The sequence below is a fragment of the Salminus brasiliensis genome, chromosome 4 (assembly GCF_030463535.1).
Source record: "Salminus brasiliensis chromosome 4, fSalBra1.hap2, whole genome shotgun sequence".
NCBI lineage: Eukaryota > Metazoa > Chordata > Actinopteri > Characiformes > Bryconidae > Salminus > Salminus brasiliensis.
In genome coordinates this window covers 36,577,123-36,598,716 of record NC_132881.1, presented here as the reverse complement: position 1 = coordinate 36,598,716, position 21,594 = coordinate 36,577,123, and the positions used below count along the sequence as shown (strand labels likewise).

At 41.2% G+C, this 21,594-nt stretch overlaps 1 protein-coding gene across 4 annotated transcripts in view; it reads right to left on the bottom strand.

The window, feature by feature from the left end:
* Window positions 1–21,594, bottom strand: part of inpp5a (inositol polyphosphate-5-phosphatase A) — a 185,771-nt gene that overhangs the window by 36,925 nt on the left and 127,252 nt on the right. For all 4 annotated transcript variants that reach the window (XM_072678262.1, XM_072678263.1, XM_072678266.1 and 1 more), the window contains exon 9: window positions 13,386–13,470. In XM_072678262.1, coding sequence (XP_072534363.1) covers window positions 13,386–13,470 — 85 coding nt within the window. The remainder of the gene's footprint in view (window positions 1–13,385; window positions 13,471–21,594) is intronic.

The window sequence follows — 21,594 nt, the reverse complement described above, 5'->3', positions numbered from 1 at the left end:
GTGTGTGTGTGTGTGTGTGTGTGTGTTCCCTCTGGTATTTAAGTCCTAAACAGGCCCATTCTCTTGAGCCCGGCAGGACAAATTGGCCAGCTTGGTAGTCTTTGAGAGGCAGTGCAGCACAAGGAGAATGGGACAGGCCTGAAACACAAGCAACAGCCCCATAAAAATTCATCACTTTGACCCCTGTGACCTCCCACTGCTGGGGGCTCCACACAGACACAGACAGACACACACACACACACACACACACACACACACACACGGTGCAGTGAGTAAGCATCTCATCAACACACGCATACACACCACACATACACAGAGCATACAGCATACATGGATGAGAAGCTTTTCAAGTTCGGTCATTAAAATTTCTAAATCAGTTGTAGAGATGCTGTAAGGGTATGTGTTTTTCACTTCACATACACACACACACATACTCTCTCTCCCACACACACACACAAAATAGACAATAGCTAAGCGAAAAGACTTCTTGACAAGAAAAAAGCCACCAGATGCTTCATTGTCCCTGCGTGAAGTAGAAGTAGCAAGGGGTGTGTGTGCGTTCTCCTCGCTGTATTAAGCAGAGTAAGAGAGGGGCATTGTTTCACACCAGGCTCTTGACACATTTGTGCCACATGTACAAAGAGAGCTAACACAAGCTTAAACATGGCCAGGCCTGCTGCTTCAGTCCACAGCCTCTAAACCAGTGGCCACAGATGTCCGCAAGACTGTTTAACTCTCTCTACATCAATAAAACCAACCTACTAATGCAGCTAGACTCAACACAATGCTCACTGGGTCCTAATGCAGTTCAGCACAACGTTCTCACCCAACAGTGTGTTTCCGAGCTCGTAAAAAAACGTGCTATCAGTGCTTCTATTATGAGCTGAGACAACCTCTCAAGTGCCTGTTGAGTTTGCGAAGGGATGTAAGAGATGGTGAGGATGATAAGGAGGAGTGTGTTCACTGGCAGCAGATAAGGGTAAGACCTGGTGGGTCTACAAAAATAATAATAATAAAAATAAGACAGTTATGAAAGATCCTGAGATGTTAATCTCACTATTAACAGCAAGCTTAATAATGTGATACATTGTCACAGTCAACTCTGAAGAACCTCTTGCGGTATTGTCAGATGGTGTACACACCTGCGGTTACTTTACAGAGAAGTCATCCCACCTCCTGCACTCATTCTGTCACAAACAGGAACTCTCTAGAGCAGGTGTGGGCAGCACAGTTTGCTGCTTCCCCTGCTCTTACAGACTTACTAAGCCTGACAATTAACAGACGAGTTGAATCAGGTGTGCTTGAGCAGAAAAAGCACAAAACTGTCCAGTACTCCAGCCCTGCGTGACCGGAACTGCCCACCTCTGCTCTAGAGGACAGCTGAAGCTCCCCAAAGTCCCGTTTGTTTATACATTAATTCACAAGAGTGGAATTACTGACACCCTCTGCACATTTCAAAGCACATTTACTGTTTTGCTACTGGATGAAAATATAAAGCATAACATGTTATATGTGTGATATACAGATGTTATTTAATAAACATGCAACTGTACTGAGTTTGTTTGATGCAAATAAATACTTTTAATTAAAAAAATGGTTAATTCAGTGTTAATTCAGAGTTGAATGAACCCAGTTCAATTGATTATGAACACATTTTTGGGTTAAATGGACAAACCCCTTTTTACACTTTATGCTATGCTTAATTTTTCCAATATATTCAATTCAGCAAATGCCTAATGTGCTCCAGATATCTCAGCATCCTCAGATTTCTGATGTTTATGTGTCTCCATTATTAATGTGATCTCTCAATGTGTTTTTATAAGAACATGATCTTATGAACTTTTTGAGCAAGAGAACATATGATTCAGGGTGATAAAAAGCCTGACAACACCAGCACACATTCAAAAAAACAAAACAAAACAAAACATTGTTTATCATGAATATAGTAAATCAGTTTAGTATTAGTGCTAATATTACATAGTTCTAACCGTATAAATGATGGCTCACATGCTGATCCATTTTTCTAGAGATGCTAGAGATCATATCAGAATAACTGGTATCAAAAAAACAAGTCTGCCACTGCACAGATGTTTAGATTTGGCATTTTGCATTTTAAAATGATTTTGTATTTATTATCTGCAATGTTAATCAGTGTAGGTTTTGTCCTGTATATATTTTTTTCTACATGTAGAAATACATTTATGTATTGGAATTGGCAGTTTTTTTACACAAAAACTACAAAAAATGTTGACATAGTTTCACATTTTCCCACATAAACTCATCCCTACATTTTACTGTGGCCAACATGAATATCCATGAATATCCATGCACCACTCTGGAAGGAGTTTAACAACTTAAAGGGGACAAAGGCAAACTCTCTGAATGTACAGATGTAGGACTCCATTGGGCTAATGATAAACCCTACTTCAATCACAGCACTTCACTCAGGAGTCCTTTAGCAGATGGTCACTCATCTGTAACACTGGGGATTATCTGTCAAAAACATCAGGTTTCAAATCAGACACACGACCGAGGTCTCCCACCATCAAACACAAGCTTTCCTTGATCAATCCAGCAGCCTTCACGCTCAATCCATCATCATTTGGGTCGGGAGCGGTTTGGTGGGTCACTTAGTGAGTATCGAGCAACGATTAACAATTAGCGGTTTCGTCTTAATGAGCGGCTAAGCTGGAGTTCATTACCGTGGTGATCAATGCAAACCAACAAGCAGCGATCAATAATTGTTAGCCATTCTTAACAGGAGAGAAAAGAGCCTTCAAGTGTAATTCAGCAGAGCTAAGAAGGAAGTCACAGGAAAGACAAAACAAGCACTGGACCCTTAGTCCTGCTAGTTCTGCTAGGAACAAAAACCAGACTCCCATGTGGTAAATCAAAGGTCTTGCTTCATATTGTGCTAATAACTGTGTAATTACACATTAACAATCAGGCAACAACAATATAATTACTGCTGGTGCATGAACTGTTACAGATGGATTACAGCAGTACAGCTTATGTAAAAACACACATGTATCAACACAGGGTGTCAATCAGTAGTTAGTAATTGTAGCTTATTCTGACTTGTGTAGTTATAAACGTGTAATAACATTACATTAGGCATTTATATGAATTGCTGCTTTTTCAGTGACAGCTACTGAGACACAAACTGAGCCAAAAGTTGATTAGCCGTGCTACTATAATACATCTATAACAGGGAATTTGTCATCATTAATAACATTGTTGTTACATAACTGTTCATGTTTAATTACACAATTATTGGCAATACTTAATAAGCAGTACAGACGTACTGTAAGTGGACGGAGAAGAATCCACCATTCCCAAAAGAAACGGACCAGGAGAGCTGAGACTCAACAAGGCTTCTCTGAGGCACAATCAAATGGACCATGCCTGAAAACGTTAATGCTCCAACAATCCTCGTTAAAGTTAACTGTTTTGTTTGACTGGACAATGATCCATGCATCCCCTCCTCTCAGATGGCAATGGTGGTGGCAATCTAGGTCTCAATAAGAGTACAGTCTGAAAGGACAGCTCACAATGCTGTCCAGCGCACAAAGGCCTGTGATTCATTCCCTGCAACACCCTTTAATTTGTTTGCACCATTTCATTTAAATGATGCTCTCCAATCCTGTTGGGGGATCCAGCTCAGGAGGAGGAGGGGGTGGAGAGAGAGAGAGAGAGAGAGAGAGAGAGAGAGAGAGAGAGAGAGCAGTGAGTTGTGGAGAGAGAGAGCAGCAGTCTGGGCCTGGTGTTCGGCGATGCGCTAGGCAACCATCCTGTGGGTGGGCTTTGTGATTCGTTTTTTTAACCAATTTTTCATGCCCATCCCTCTTGATGTGACCCCACTGTGAGTCTTTTATGGAGCTGACAGGCCAGTGCAGGGGAACATGCTGCCCTTCTGATAGCATGAAATCAGGAACAAAAGCCCCCCCAGGACAGAGGGGAGCGAAGCTGAGTGTAGCCCCCGCCTGCCTCTGGCTCACTGGATCTGTGGCTCTATCTGCTGCCCTGACTCTCTCCTTCTCCTCTCTGGCTCTAAACAGCTGTTAGAGAAGGCGGAAAACGGAGCCACAGACCTGAGCTAAGACAAAAGCTCCAGCTCCTCCTCAAAGTGTCTGGCAATATGGCCATCACAGTAAATCAGGAGAGACTTAACAGAGGAAAGGCCATGAATTGCCAATGTGCCACTTAATGGGATCTGTTAAATATGACGAGGCGGTTGTGGGAGGCTTGTGAACGGTAGAAGAGCCTGTGCTTAATGTCAGTCAGCCAGACAAACTAACAGTGGGCAGTGTAGGCTTCACAGATCTGTCTCAATAAGATCAATCTGATCAATCTTTCTCTCAAATCAATCTGATCAATCAGGCAGGCCATTTGGTGGCGAGTTTATACCCCACCCCACTGTGCAAACTACACACCTTAAATCATAAATTATAAATATAAAAGAAAATTCAAATATTATAAAAATTATGTAATTATGTTACGTAAATATTTTTTTTTACCCAATATGGAAGGCAAATTACTCAGTCTCTGTTCACATGAACACCTATTAGCAATAACCCCTCTTTTGGAACTGCTGCTGATGCCAGCATGCTTGGAGGAAAGTGTGGCTCCCCAGCTCAGATACAGCAACTAACAGACACCCGTGTTGACGAACATCACGGTAGGAGTGATGTAGGAAGGAAGTGCCATCTAGCCACCCCTGAGAGAGCAAGGCCAACTGTGCTCCCTCGGATTTGAACCTGTGATCCTTGGATTATAGTGGCAGCGCCTTATTCCACCTGGCCCGCTCAGACTCCACTGAACCACTCTAAGCCCCTCTACTGACAAGACCACCTCTGTACTGTTTGTCCACACTCTAACCATAAACAGGTCTATATGGCACTGACGAAGGTTCTAGCAACAACAGGGGACCCTGATTTGGTGTGGTTTAGAATCCTTTATTTTAAAGGGTCATTTTAAAACCATCTGCAAGAGGGTTTCCTTGTAATTGAAGACCCATTTAACCCTGCAAAGAACCAAATGAACAGCTCCCTTTACTTAAAACCCTTTTCTCTACTTCTCATTTTTTTTAAAAATAGAATGATCAGGTATGATCAATAGATTACTCAGGGTACTCCATGTGACATACAGTGTCAAATAGAAGAAAATTCAGAAAAGACTTGGTATATACACACTCATAAGGAGCTTATGATTATCAGGGCTGAATCAGAATGGCAATTCAATAAATACATCTAAAAAATAATAAATAAATTAGATATACGCTATATCAAGCGTAGACGAGTAAACGAGTGCTCGTTTCCATACAACCTCACATAAAAACACAATTAGTATTTTCACACAAAATCCAGCAGCCAAGACCAGAAACAGGGTTATAAAACATCCAGAAGCACAGAGATAAAAGCTCTCGCTCGCTCTCATGACCCTCTTGCCTCCTTGCAATAACAATCCCTGCGCCTCCAGGCCCACACCATCAGATTCCATTAGAAACCCTCACATTATATTGCCCTCTACACACCACACAAGGCCACTACACTGGTCAAAAATAGGCAGAGGGCCATCCCACAAGCAGCCCACTATCCCAGCCGCACAAAGAGTTCTTTCTCTGCCCGTAGGCCTCTACTGCCGTGTGGCGAGAGCGAGAGAGAAAGAGCGAGAGAGAGAGAAAGAAAGAAAGACAGCTTCTTCCTAAACTCACTATGCCCTCCTGTCTGTCTAACGACCGCCAGCAATTTGAGAAAGATGGTGCAGGGATGGAGGAGAGACAGTGAAGTCAGCGGAGAGTGAAAAGGACATGATGGTGCTGCTGAAAGCACAGAGGACTTCATCAACAGTTTTGGAGGAACAGGAGTGAGTGTGGCTCCAGACTGCTGCAGGGGGCTTCTATTTACAAATTAAACTGAGATTTTTCTCCTCTTTGTTTTATACTCACTGAAGTGTATCGAACATCTGATAGCATTCCTGCACTAAAACGCACAGCACCCCCCCACCAACACCCCACCCCCACCACAGATAAGTGTATGCAGGTGTGAAATTCATCCTTTGGAACATTCAGTAATGGATGGAAAGCATCAAAGACACATAGACAAGTTGAACATACCTGAGTGCTCCTGAATTTATATGTTAAAATGCTTGGTAGGGTTTTCGAAATTCTGAATGGACTGTGGTTCTCTCATTACTCTGGCTTTCTAACCCACTGGAACTGTGGGTAAAACAGTTCAGTTCTGTACTGATTAGATTTTTTGGGGGGGAGAAGCTTTTCCTGAGCTCCATAAAAGTCAAGTTAGAACATTATCTCAGGCAGTGAGTTGGTACAGCAGCCCGAAATTCAGACCGAGAGGAAATGACCTTGGGGAAAGATGGCTAGGAATTGTGCTTAAAAAAAACAAACAAAAAAGACAACAACTAGAAAGTAAGAGCAGTGCGACAGACGTGAGAAAGACAGGGAGCGGCAGAAAGGTGGAATTATTTTTCATAGTTTAGTTAGTTTTCATAGTGGTTTAAATATAAATATACCGTAGAGTGCTTTACTATGAATAGGAATACTGTAGAGAAACATTCAGATTTATGGATGGTTTTGATGTCTACAGTGCTAATATTTTAAAAAATAATTTACTACATTTCCTAAAACAATCAGTGAGTCTACATGTGTTTTTTTCCATGATGTTGACAGCTGTTAAACAGTGCTAAATTAAAATAATAATAAAATTAACAATAATAATAACAATAATAATATTTTTTTCTATGTGTTTTATTATTATTTGGCTAGTACTTTGCCTTGCACATACCTCTCCACCATGAATGAAAAATGCTTCTCAAAATTATCATACAGAAAATGCCTTATCAAGTATCAGACAGCACATGTAGATCCATTTCATTCTGCAGACATCTGATTCCTTTCACGACTATATTATAAAAAATAAGTGGAATTTCCCATTATCATTATTGTACTAATCTTGCATGACATACACTGACACTTGCATGACATTTCCATAACTAGACACTAGAAGGTAATTGTAGATATTTTATTACATATTTACATTTTAGATGGGGGGGGGGTTAATAAATAAATACATTTCAGAAATGATCATATTATAATAATTTCCTGTAATTTCTATTGCGCTTGATCACTTCTGGACAGTAGTTTTACGAACACATCATTCTAAAGCTATTCAGCTTTTCAAGCCAATTCACAAATATCATCATTCTGAAAACACCTTCTCATCTGTAACGGTCACTTAACACTAATTATTTAATATGTACGTGTTTCTGTGAGAACTGTCTGATCTTAAAACCAAAGCTGGACAATCAAAGAGCTCACTCACTGGCTGAGTGGGTTCATATGGGCTGGCGCTCTATAAAGTTGCACCATACAGTCATAGGAAGCTCTTGGAGGAGGGGTGTATAAGTGGGAGTAAGAGTGTGTGTGTGTGTGTGTGTGTCAGAGGACGCAGTGGCGTCCAGTGCCAGGCACCCCCCTCGCCCCCATCGCCCGCCTGCAGAGCTCAGGACAATGGGGCCAGGCCCCAGGAGCGCTCGACCAGCCTGCTGGGGACCAGGCTCCAAGAGGAACAGAGGCCAGTAGTTGTTCTTCATTCTCTCTGCTTTTTAATTACGTCCTGATCAAAGCCACCACACTCTTCTGCTCTCTGTGTGGCGCTCTTTGTGTTAGTGTTATTAAATGGAGAGAAGGGAAGGGATGGAGTGGGAGGGAAAGAGGGAGGCAGAGAGCGAGAGATAGCGAACGGGTGGGATAGAGAGAGGGCGGCATTTGTTCACTGCTAATGTTCTCTGAGTATCAGCTGAGGTTATCAGAGAGATCATGTGAGTTTATTTGTACTAGAACTGGATCATGATCATGATAAGGTGATGACCACAACACCAAATAACTAACACTTTGTAACTAATCTAAGATCTCAGAGCTTCAAATCAAATATTTTACTATCACCATCACTGCTCAACCATTATCATCACTCAACAGTCTGAGCACTTTAAATAATATACTGTTAATTCAATAATGCACCAGAACAATGGACACAGATCTTAATACTCTATCTGCATCTATTATTTTATTCTAGTATAATTTCTATAATAATGATTTCTATAATGATTCTCTAATAATACAATTCATAGCAATAATTTCCTGATAAAATATCAAGGCAGATATTATCAAATATTATTTGATATATTAAATGTATTAATATTAAATTAATTAATATTAAATATTACTGAAAAAGGTCTTTATTCAATATCCACTGGAGTTATATTCACAGATTCCATGGAGCTGAGTTTCAAACCTCATTCAGAATGCTGCTGTCACGCAAAATCCTGGTATGTCCACAACGTTAAAAAAGAAAAAAATTTATCTGAATTTTTAATGGAAGTCAATGCAAAACATCTGATTCTATTACGTCATTTTGGATCATTTCTGGTGGGCCATTCATCCATTTTTGTGATTCTCACAAAAAAAAAAACCCAGCAACAATGGAGGTAACTAGATTTTTGTGTGACAAAACCTTTGTAGGAGATATGAATCATTCCCATATATACATATATGAACAGTCTAATACTAAGAAATCTTCATGGTTCATCTTCACCTTTAATTCCATTCAGCCATATCCTCATCCTATCTGGATTTACGCTGTTAACTGTAGCTAAAGAGAATTATAAACTATAAGTGCAAATTATGTCAAAAAGTGGAACGTGACCAAAAAATTGACATATAAGGTTTTCGCAGAACAGCGCTAAAAGATCATTTTGTCCACTTTTTTTTTTTTTATTCTTTTTTTTATATAAGACAACTGATGCTGATTAATGATTATTTTCATTGCTTGGCTGCCCTAAAAAATAACATATTATGGTGCTAACATCTTACTTTCAATAAGCATATTTAAGGCCTGTGAGGAAATGTAAGAGCAAAGTAGTACAGATTTAAGACCTGTAAATAATTTTGCAAAATACGCTGATGAACAAGTAAGAGAGCAGAATTACACTACCAGCCCTTAAATTACTCACTTACAGCAAATATAAAGGAAACATTGTGTGTGTGTGTGTGTGTGTGTGTGTGTGTGTGTGTGTGTGTGTGTGTCTCAAGAGCTGGTTTATCAGATGTGGATGAGGGTCACTATCTCTGGTGTCGAGAGTCTCGTAGAACAGAGGGCCGATCAGTGCACACCCACTGACTAATGGATGGATGCGTCCCAAAATTAATTAGCCTGACTAATGTAGTGTACACTTAATTCCGCTGCCTGTCTTTTGATTTATGGCAGGCCGTGCGCACAAACGCAGCGTGAAATGGAGCCTTATTGTGTGAGGAAGATCTCAGCAGTAAACACGGCTCTGCCCCCTCTCACAGCAGCGCCCCAGCAGCAGACGCCACCCCGCCTGCCAAGCGCCATGTAAACACATGCAGATGGACACATACTCTCACCATATACATACACACACACATACACAGAGACAGACACACACACACACAGACAGAGCACACCTTCACTTATACACAAATCTTTACGGAAAACAACTGACAACACAACCAGCAACACAACAACTCTTACACACATACACATACACATACACACACTCCCACACACACACCATAAGCCATTCTTTTCTACCCCTCTCTGGTTCCAAAAACAAACAGTGACTGAGTTGACTTTGGCATCGGACGAGCGCTGTAAACCTCTTCAATCGGTGAAAAATGAAATCTTTATTACCCATGCCTGTCATTAAGCAGCAGTTTACAGCCCTCATTTGGAGCGGCCGATTGTACACAGCTCCACCTTTAATTTCATGCTGCTCAGCCCACATAACGGCTGGGACAAAAGCAGGAGAGATTGATGTGCGCGAGGGGTTTCCTCCTGCACTGCCTCCCTGCCGCAGACAGGGGGCACTAGGCCTGAAGCGCTAGCCCTCTCCTGAGAGTCTGTCCCCTCAAATCACCGGTGTAATGACAGCAGCCCGGCAAAGCAGCGGATAAACTCCAATTAAAACAAGCACAAGTTATGTCATAAGGACAGTAGATCAAGTCAGTAATTAACCTTGCCACTGGCCTCTATCAATCCTCAAATTGGAACGGCCCGTGCGGACCAAGCCATTTTTGCAGAAATTAAATTTACATTCTATTAAGTTTAATTAGGAGAGATTTTAAATATACTGGCGAGCAGGTGCCCGGCCGCCGCGCTGTCACGGCGCAGCTGATTCACTACCGCCAACAACCCAGGGTCCCCGCCAGTCCCAGCATGCACTTCTGCTGCTCTGCTGCAGCCAGAACACAGCACACAGGTGTACACTGACCACGAACATCTACATTAATAAAAATAATATCCTATAAATAATATACTCTTTCTGAAAACGGGTAACTAAATCATGAGGCAGCAAATTACTGTACACAGAAACCCCATACAGACATCCACTCCTCTCTCTGCCTCATTGATCCTCAAATACCTGTGTATTAGATGTATTATATAAACATATGAATGACCTAAAATACTTCTGGTTGCCTTTTTATTATTTTAAATAAAATAATAAAAAACAAATATCAACATAACAAGTCATCCAAACTGTAGTGTAGAAACTTGTGTGCACACACAAACACAGAGGTCACACACTGAACAGAGACAAAGAGTGTCCCCCACTAATCAGATTCTACTGCCAAACACTGGCAGAAGTGACCACAGGGGCAGCACACCTGTGTTAAGAGCAGGCCTATCTCGCCTTCATCATTAACACTTACAAGCTCTTTTCCTTTTCTGTCTCCACCCACTGTCTGTCTGTCTGTCTGTCTGTCTGTCTGTCTGTCTGTCTGTCTGTCTGTCTGTCACAATAAGAGGAGAGGGAGACCAAAAAACATCCACCAGGGCAGGCAGGACTGATTTCATAAGAAATATATAAAAAATATCCCTGAATTTCTGCTCATCCCTAGATCGTGGTCACTTTACTGTACAACTGGTGAGGGGGAGACAAAGGTGTGCTTTTCTTTCACTGCAAAAACATAAAGTCTTTAACAGACCGATGTCAATCATTGGGCGCAAGGCAGGGATAACCCTGGACACACACTCACACCTAGGGACAACTGCGTATTTTTGGGAGGCGCAAGGAAACCTGAGCAGAAACGGGGAGAACACACCAAACTCTTCACAGACAGTGACCAGAGCAGGGATTGAACCCACAACCCTAGGCCCTTTGAGCTGTGTGCCACACGCACTACCGACTGCACCCCCCTGTTGCCCTATAATAATGAATGGACCAATAGAAATGCTCCAAAATGACTTGGAATAAAAGCTTTTACCATCGACTTCTATTGAAAGTTAACAAGGTGTTTTTCCTTCTTCTGTAAAGTTGCCAGTTTGAAGATACAGGAGTTTTTGCCTGACCGCGACAAGATTAAATGAGAAAGAGTGAGAGCTAGTAAGATAGCGAGCAAGTGAGAGCTAGTGAGAGTGAGATAGACAGCGCGAGTGAGACAGAGAGAGAGGCGCTCTAGCTTTAAGACCCACATGGCTATCGCTTTTGTCCACAGTGAAAAGCATTGCTAAATGGGGGTGAATTGAAGCCAGTTCCCCTCTGTCTGACACAACGAGTGTGTGTGTGTGTGTGTGTGTGTGTGTGTGTGTGTGTGTGTGTGTGTGTGTGTGAGAGAGAGACACAGAGAGAGAGATGGAGAAGGGGCTGGCCCCACGCCTCTGGTTACTGATCCTGCCGCACAAGCATGTCAAGAATGTGCCACCTGTATCCAACCACCCACACACACAGACACACACACAGCCACAGCATCACATGGGTGTTCTTTCCAGACAAACGCAGGCCGTCCTGGGAAAACAGGACATCCTGATGGAGAAGTGTAAAGGTGTTTAAGGGGAGGAGCAGGAGAATCTGACTGATAGAGGTTAATGAACCTCTACAAACATTCCACATCTTCTGACTACTTAAAGCTGAACAGGTTGAGAGCAATGTACTATTACATATATACAAATCATACAAACATCAAACCTTAAAAACGACAATTCGGAGGAGATGGGGAAAAAAAACATTCTTTCATTTTTAAAGGCCATCAATTCATCCTGGAATTTGGATTACAAAACAGGTAAAAATATTAAAATTAAAAATTAAAGAAAAAATCTAAAATTAAAGAAAGTAGAAAATGTATATATATATATATATATATATATATGGATACATACACACATCTCACTGAGCCCTGACTACTCTATCTGGGGGCTTCTCTGATTTTCTATCCAGCTTCTCATTGGCTAGACATACACATATGCACACTCAACATGTATTTTGCCAATTCCACTGGGCAGCATAAGGAAGGAAAAAGAAAACAAAGGAGTGAAACAAACAAATAACAATAACTTGGTGTTCATTTATTATGTAGTAATAACACTTCTAGGCTGTAAGGCCACCCATGCTTTATGAGATGGAACTGAAAAGAAGACTGGGAGCAGAAGTCAGAACGGGAAGAGCAGTGCTCCTTGAGGCAGGCTGCCCAAACTGCAGCCACAGTAAAAAAGAGAATAGAGGAAGACTATTATCTACTTTACCACACAGGATGAAGTCCTTCCTGCATCATTATAGTTCAGCAATTCAACTGTTCAACAATTCAACAAGAAAACAATTCAGCTATTCAGGAAGCCCTCCATTCTTTCTCCTCCCCCCTTCACTTTAACAGTGAGAACCTCCTCAGCAAGGACAATGACCTGAATCTCTCCCTCTCTCTCCCTCACACATACACACATGCTGAGACACACACACACACACACACACACACACACACACACACACACACACAAACTTCTTCCATATCTATATCCGTTCTGACCTAGCCCAATATAAGACCACATCTATTTAAACAGAAAGTGACAAAGATGGAGGGAGAGGAGAAAGGCAGACAAACAGAAAAGGCAGAAAAAAGAGCGTGAGAGGGTGAGAAAGACAAGGGGGTCCTGCACTCATCTGAATGGAGGACAGACAGTGTCTCACTGCTGGCGTTGCTGTGGCGTTTTACAACTGTGAGATTTATGACTCATTAATGTGCTCACCACTGCCCCAGCCCAGCTGTGTTTGCTAACCTGCCTGCAAAGTGCATTGTTATGTTACAGGGTTGTTCTCTCTCTCTCTCTCTCTCTCTCTCTCTCTCTCTCTCTCTCTCACACACACACACACTCTCTATGTGCTAATGAGGGGCCTTATAAAACCAGGTCCTGTGTGGGGATTCTTAGTGAACAGTGGAAGTGTTGATTACGATGTTATAACGCGTCTAATTTGACCACACGTACATGAGACGTGTGTTTGGATTGTGGGTAAGTGATAACGTCAATAAAGGTGTGCTGTTTAGGTCAGCCTATGTTTATATATGGGATTCTTACCTCTATAACCTGCTTTGAGTCCAGCCTGAAGTTAAAATCGCCAAAAAGAAAATATGGCACCTTGTCGTAGCGCTGGTCTGTGATCCTGCAGAGAGAGAGAGAGAGAGGGAGAGAGGGAGAGAGAGAGGGATACAGGCTATCAGCAGGAGGATAAGAGACCCCATTGAAAACCTGATCAGAGTTAATTTTGACAGCTGGAGTTAAAGAGCCCAGTGTTTGCGGAAGGAATAGCACCACCTAGTGGTCGAGTCAGCCTCAATCTGCATGTGCAAACTGACAGCTGTGTGACAGCTGATTAGAGCAAGTTTACACACATACACACACACACCCACTCACTCACTCACACTGCTGCAGATCTGAGTGAATGTATATGTATGCACATGCTCCTGCATTTGGTACAGCACACCCTCAACCCTTCAGAGGATTCATGGAGTCCAGAACTCCAAGAAGTCATGGACCAACTCCAAAGAGCAGCACAGCATCTCCCCTCTGTCCTCTCTGAAAAACACCCCTAAAATGAGAAATAATTAACTCCCCGTACCTAATCATTTATTTTGTATGAGCGAGAGAGAGAGAGAGCGAGTGAGAGCGAGTTAGTTGCAAGGTGTCTTTATGCTGGATTAATGGGTGAAGATTCTATCGTGGCTAATCACTGGGATAAATCTCCCCCTGCTCTCACTGCCTGATAACACTGTATTTATGAGGATGTAAAAGACGTCTCTCTCTCTCTCTGGCAGCTCTGCTGGGAACTATCCTTGCAATTAAAGGGCTGGTATCACCACCAAAAAACAACACAGCTTGCCTAGTCCTTGTAGAGAAGTATAGCCAGTAGAATAGGACTCTCTGGAACAGATGAATGAACCTACAGGCAACATATCTAATGCCAGGCATGAGTATAAAGCCCCCTAGCACTGAGCTGCAGATTCCATCTGGAATGATGGTGCTCCATCCAATACTTCTAGAATGAGTTGGGAATGAGGTGAGGTGTTGAACATCCAACATTCTGACCTCACTAACTACGATTTGCAATCAAATCCTTACAGCAATGCTCCAAAATTTAGTAGAAAGCCTTCCCTGGACAGGAGAGACAGTTATTCCAACAAAAGCAAGATCAACTCTTTTACCTTTGATTTCAGGGGGGGGGGGGGGGAGAATGAGCAGGTGTCCCAATACTTTTGTCCATACAGTGTATGTAGACATTCATAGCACTAGCAGTTTAGCTTCGCCCATTCACACTGCCATTCAGATAAAGATAATTTACATAAGTATAACAGCCTGTTTCATTCAGTTGTAAAGCTGGATTTTTCATGGCATAGCTAAAATATGAGAGTTCACTACATGAAAGTGACAAACTCTGAACCTCAAAACTTACGTAGACCCAGCCCACTAACAAAAACCTTTTCACACCTAAAGCTGTAAAGTGGTAAAACATAAGGACCACCTCAGGAGAACAGTCCCCCAAAAGGGGAGATCAAACCAGGAACGATCAGCTAAGAGTGACTGCTGAGCAAAAAAAAAAAGAGCTGAAGCTAAACACACATCATATGGGAAAGCACTTTTCATTGCGATATCCTGGATTCAATCTCTTCAGCCAACTATTAGCACACTGACCCGAGGACAGCAACACTATCCAGTAAGATATAATTACCAAAAACAATAAGCAATTTATTACAGTGTTAAAAGCTATGCTATGCAGCTACAGCGTGTTTCATTCAACCAAAGACCCATACTTCCATTTTATATCAAAGAACAGCTTTAAACACTCAATAAATACATTCTTTAGCATAATGAAGAGAAAACGAGGTTGGCACATGATAATGTAAAAAGAAATTATTTTTGTTTTGGTCCAGAAAACAAATGTCGTTAATGGATCTCTAAGAGAATACTAAAATCCAAGAAAAATATAAGATCATTTCCATATGCAATTAATTACCTAATTTAACTATTATGCCTTCTGCTGTTTACTCTTACTTCAGCACTTTACAGCATAATTCAAAGTTTCATCTGTGTGACAAGCAAATTCCACTATGTAATGAAATATTACCCAATGCTTTCTCTGTAGAGAATGAAGGATATATTGACTCATGGCGATATGGTAAAAAAAAAACAGAATATATATATATTATATATATATATATATATATATATATATATATATATATATATATATATATATATATATATATATACCATGAGATATATAATATCTCATGGTATTTAATTAATACAGCATTTTTTTTAACCATACACAATATTCATCATCATAAACGTGATCGCAGACAAAATACTAACAGATATATAGATTTAAAAACTACCAAACAGTCTCCCATATTTATTACAGTGATTGTTAATGTTATCATAATGTGCTGCACTTAAGCAATTAAACCAGACTAATCACACTGTTTGTAATGAAACATGCAGTTTGTCAGTGTTCTTTAAGCACTGATCATATCCTCAATATGCTTAGAAAAGCATGTGTCTCACAATAACAAAATCTATCACAATACTGTATTGTCATATTGCCCACCTCTATATTCACTCAAATGTTATTATAATACATAATAATATAATTATATGCTTTTATAAGCAACATGTTGACTTCCATCTAATCATCAGTACTGATAACTAACTGAACTTTGCTGACTAATCGCTGCAGCCCTGTTGTGCAGGTGTGGATGAAATGCCATACATCAGGGAAGGGTGATGGCAGCATCTGACATTTCACATCAGTCTGGAAAGTAGTTTAGCAGTTTCACCGGAAGCGGTTGAGGTTTAGACAGGATTAGGTTTACGAAAGAAAACTTGTCAGCTGTAAGCTTGAAGGGTGACCTCAAAAGCAGTCAGGCGAGTGAACGCTTTCACATCTGAGGAGTTTGGAAACCGCCCAGAAGGGAATCGGCACGATAAACAGCCATCAGTGACGCAATGGGCATGTCAATATATTGGACTTGTCTGATTAGCAAAGCCTGGGTTTACCACATGTAAAATGCACCATTTATGATGCAATTGCAAGCCACCGTCCACCCATCTCCCTAACATAGGACAAAGGGAGGAATGCGGTACTCTCTTCTGATTGGCTGAAAGGCACAAATCAATAGTGACAGCCCCTCCCCTCTTAATCTAATGAGTGACAACTGCTCCTCATCTCACTTTAAAACCACACTCACTGCCTCATTTACTCTCCACCTAAGGCACCGCTGTGGAGGATGGTGTAGTTCCAGTCTCTCTACGTGCAAGGCGATCGAAGGCATCTATTAGATCACACAGACAACAGAAGTGAGCAGATACCGATCTCTTTACCCTAATCTCTTCATACACAATCTCTTCTTGTATCCTTCGAAAACAGCCAGTTTGGAGTCAACTTCCACATGTCATGGCAGGTGCACTACATGCACAAAAGGTATCCAGACCACCTGGTGTAATTAATGAACTCTGCTGCTTTGGGGTGCTGGCATAGGCATTCAGTTGCACACCCAGCTTTGTATAATCTCCATAGAAAAGCACTGGCTTTTTAAAGAGATTCTTTGGGACACCAACACATGAGTCTAAGGTCACTGTGCTTAATGCAAGCACTGACTAGAGGGGTATAAAGCCACAATGTGGTGATGGAGCGCCATACAAATGCTGCTGACATGACCTGCAGTGGTCTTTATAATCTAAAACTAAATCAACCAGCATCAGTACCTGATCTCACCAATGTCTTACCAATATTTAGTGTAAAGCCTTCACAAAGGAGCAGATTCTGTTAAATGTTGGATGAATGTTCCATTATCAAGTTACCATACATATCTTTATCATAAATATAAGTTTAACATAAATACTGGTTATTAAGTACATATTTTTATATGTTTATTCTATATACATTTGAATACTGAGTATGCATTAACAGTCACCAGAGACGCTGATATGATTTTATGTTTATTGAGGAGTAGTGCAATAAAGTCCAAATGAAGTCCAAACTGGTGGTACTGAGCATGCCTTAAAGCAACACCATGGAAAACGGGCATTTCTTGTTCCTGGGCTCCCCCTACAGTCAGGAAGTGTAATTCATGCTTTAAGCCACCATAAATGGACACATCTTTTGGAAGGAGCTGAGAGATACAGTACATTCACTAAAAGGGGAAAAGAAGCATGTGGACTGACGTGGTACAGAATACAGTTATGCAGTTCTTGCAAGTGTTCTTGCAAGTCTGCTTCACATACAGATAACATGGTGGCAACAACAGTGCTACATAGTGTTTCTTTAAAGTAGTGTTATGCGAGAATTGTTATTTTCTGCACCTGGACTCCCCCTACAGTTGGACAGTGCAATTCACTTTTACCCCACTGCAGTAAAATACAAACTGAGATTTAAGCTCCCCCACGGGGATAGCTATAAATGTGCAATCAATGACAAGCTGAGCCTGAAACAGTAAAGTAATATAACAGTTTAACAGTATAACACTAATTCTTCACAAATTTAACTCGGATTTCAGAGTGTTACGAAGTTTTCGCAAAAGGTTTAGTGCAGCTCCACCTACGCACAGTAGCCCTTCACAGTGGTACAGTAGTCCGACACAAAGACAGAGATGCCATTTCTCCTATGACATGTCTATTGGTATATAATGTTGTTAGTGTCAGGTGCCAGCGGGACTAGGTGTGACCTTGGTCACCAAGGAGGTTGATGTGGTTCTTTAGTTATATAGGTTCTACAGTTATATATAGTTAGTATAGTATATAGTTTAGTATATTATAGTTATTATAGTTCACTAAAGTTGGTTAAAGGATTGGTCTGTAAAGGGAGCCTGGAGAGGAGTGGCCTGAGAAGCCTACCTGATGGCCCCTTTGAGGAGCTTGCGAGGTACATATATGGGTGAAGGGAATGGGCTGTGCCCTATGTGTTACTTCAAGGATTACAGGCAGGATTTCTGTCATTTCATCCTGTATAGTTTCATTTTTTTAAGTATTTTAGTGACAAATTAGAATGTTATATATACATTTTCAGAGGATTCACTGTCAAACCTGTCTTTATTAGGTACGTCTATTATGTTTTGTCCCTTAGTCATTGCATTTTGACCCCCAAAGACAAAAAGTGCTAGCTGTGTACTGGCAAGAACCAAGGGAAGTGACACATTAGTACTGGGCGATATGACCTCAAATCAGTATCACAATTAAACATTTTACATTGATTATAATAAATAAATGATTACACAAGCTGATCGAGTTGCTTAGTTGGCTCAATGTTTGAGTTCTGCTGGACGGGGCAGAGTCATGTGACATCACAGGCTGAAATAATCGTCATGGGCAAGATTACATCAATTAGAAGTTTGGAATGTCAGTTCCGATTATTTGCCCAGCCCTGTGATAGTGTATTATGAATCAGGGGTTATTTCTTTAGATTTTAGAAAAAAAAAAAGTTTTTCTTTAGACTGGAAGAGTCTAAAGGTTGAGGACAGACAACAACACTTCTATCGAGCATTTGGGGGTTTGAACACAAAATGAACCCCTGACTGCCACCAATCTTTACATGTTAACTATTAATGAACTAATAACTGTTAATAAAAGTGCAGAGTAACTGCCATAAAAGTAGTTCACATCTCACTGGCCTAGGTAACTCTCCTGCTCTCTCCTTTTCTCTCTTCACTATATTTGTTTGTGTTTACTGAGAGCATGTGGTGTGAGAGGGGACAGCATGCACTAGCAGTCTACATAACCCCACCGACTGGGCTCTGTGTCGTCTGAGCTTATGACCCCACATGCATCACAGGCACAGCAGTGCAGTGCCAGAGCAAGAGAGGGAGCCAAAAAGAGAGAGAGAGAGAGAGAGAGAGCGAGCCAAAGACAGAAAGAAAGAGAAAGACAGAGAGACATGTACAGAGACGGCGAGAGCGATTAAGCTGTATATGGAGCACTCTTTCCTTCTCTCTCACTGTGCTGATGTGTGATGGGGGAGTGGGACTAGCTTTATTCCGCTAACAGCCATGTCTAATGCGACAGGACGGAGTGTTTTGTCCTCAGCTGTAGGTATGAGTGGAGGGTCAGAAGGTAACACTGTGTTTGCGTGCCCCTCTGCTAAAGCTCTGGCTCTGACCCCAGCTAACAGCGCTTGACTTTTAGCCCCAATCCCTGGGGGCCCCCCACACGACCCGCACATTAAGCACACAGTGCTGGGTGTGAATGGGCTGTGAGGTGGGGGGTCCTGGAGGCAACTCATGACCCCCACTCTTCCCAAACCCCACAATAACTGCACAGTCAGGTTTCAGTTGGGCAGACTTTACCAGTGTCTTACACACTGGCATACAGAGACACACACTCTGAACATGCTACTGCCCAAGTCCAGGAACAGCACAAATGCTCGGGGGTGGGCTATATATATTGTGTGGAGTGGTTAGCGGATTTATGTTGGCTGTATTTGTACTGGACCTGTACAAAGACTTTGTTCAAGCACTAATTTATAACTAATGTTCTAAGATACATACCTCAAAGGACATATTTGTGGACACCCCTTCTAATAAATACCCTCAGCTTCTTTAAGTTGCACCCACTGCTGACACAGCGTTTGCCTAGTTAGAATAGGAGCAGATAAACATTAATCTATTGGCACCATGCCTAATGCCAGGCGTGGGTTAGGCACTGAGCCTTGGAGCAGTGGAGCTGTGTTCTCTGGAATGATGGTGCTCCATCCAAGACTTTTGAGATGAGATGGCATGTTGGGGATAAGGTGGGGTGGTGATGCTTCACCAAAGCTCCAAAATCAACAGTAGGGGCAGTAACTCCAACACAAGTAGTACACATTGTTTTCAATACCTCTGAAGAAACAATGAATGAGCAGGTGTCCCAATACTTACATTGAAAACTGTTATATTAACAACCTCTAGTTTAACCGGTATTGGCAAAAACAACCAAACAAGTTTAAATTACAAACAAATGACATGCATCCAAAATTAATAATGCATCCATATTTTAGCTTGAGAATAACATGTTAAATCAGGAAATATCATAATAATAATAATTATAATAATAATAATAATAATAATAATAATAATGAAAATGTATTTTTAAAAGGTTTAAGTGATAATGAATAACAGATCAAATTCAGACATGTAATATCTGTATTTCAATCTATACTTAACAATTCTAATATACAATAAAACAATAATATTCTAATATTCTAATAAACAATAAAATGAAATCAGCTCACATCATGTTATAATATCATTTTCATATCGGCCCTACTGGTCAAATAAAATTTGCCGGTTACATCCGTTCTCACTCACTCATGCTCATGATTGCACAGAAGGGCCTGGATCAGCTTTAACTTCCCACAGCTTTAACTTCCCACAGTGTCATTCTGACTGCTGTCAGAATGCACAGTAGACACCAGTCCTCTGCTGTGGAGACGCAAGTCAAGCTTCCAGCTCTGCCCTTCCCCTGATTCAGCTATTGTGTGTGATTTTGCAGGGAATCGGGGAGAATGTTAACATTCTGAAGAATGTGATCGCTGCCAGTAATTTCAATGCCCCGAATGACCTATGACCTGAGAAAGTGACCACCCTCTAGCTTTTTTATCGTCACTACATTCGCCCAATAGCAGCAGACTGTCTATGTGTGCGTGTGTGTGTGTGTGTGTGCGTGTGCGTGTGGTTGAAAAGGGGACGGGATCAGCTAAAGCAAGGCAAAAATGACATTTCCTCTAAACATGGCAACACATATTCTCTATTCTCTATGCTAAACTGACCCACACATTCAGCTGGAGAAAAGGGGTCAGAGAGCATCTCTCTCTTTCTCTCTCTCTCAAAGTGCTTCATCATGTCTACGCAGCCCATCACGCCAAGAAACAGATAAACACAATGAATAGAGCTTCATTACTGCCATACAGCTTTCTCTATAACTTTACAGAATCATGCAGTGAATGTCCTGAGCAGTCCTGAGAGTTTTTTGCTAAACAGTCACAACATACATGGTTTTAGAATTTATAGAGCTTATAAGGGGTTAAGTGGTGCAAATAACAGCTCATACTTAAAATATGACTGATTGTATGATGTATTGTTCTGCTTTTGAGAGAAAAAAGTTCTTATATGACACTTCTTAAGATACAGCAATCTGTCAGAATGAGCACATGTGTAATGTAAACATTAACCCCTTAAACACCTGCCTAATTTCTGAGTTTCATTTTAACACCTACTAATGAGTACATGCTAATTATTCAGTATTGGCCTACATAGTCAGC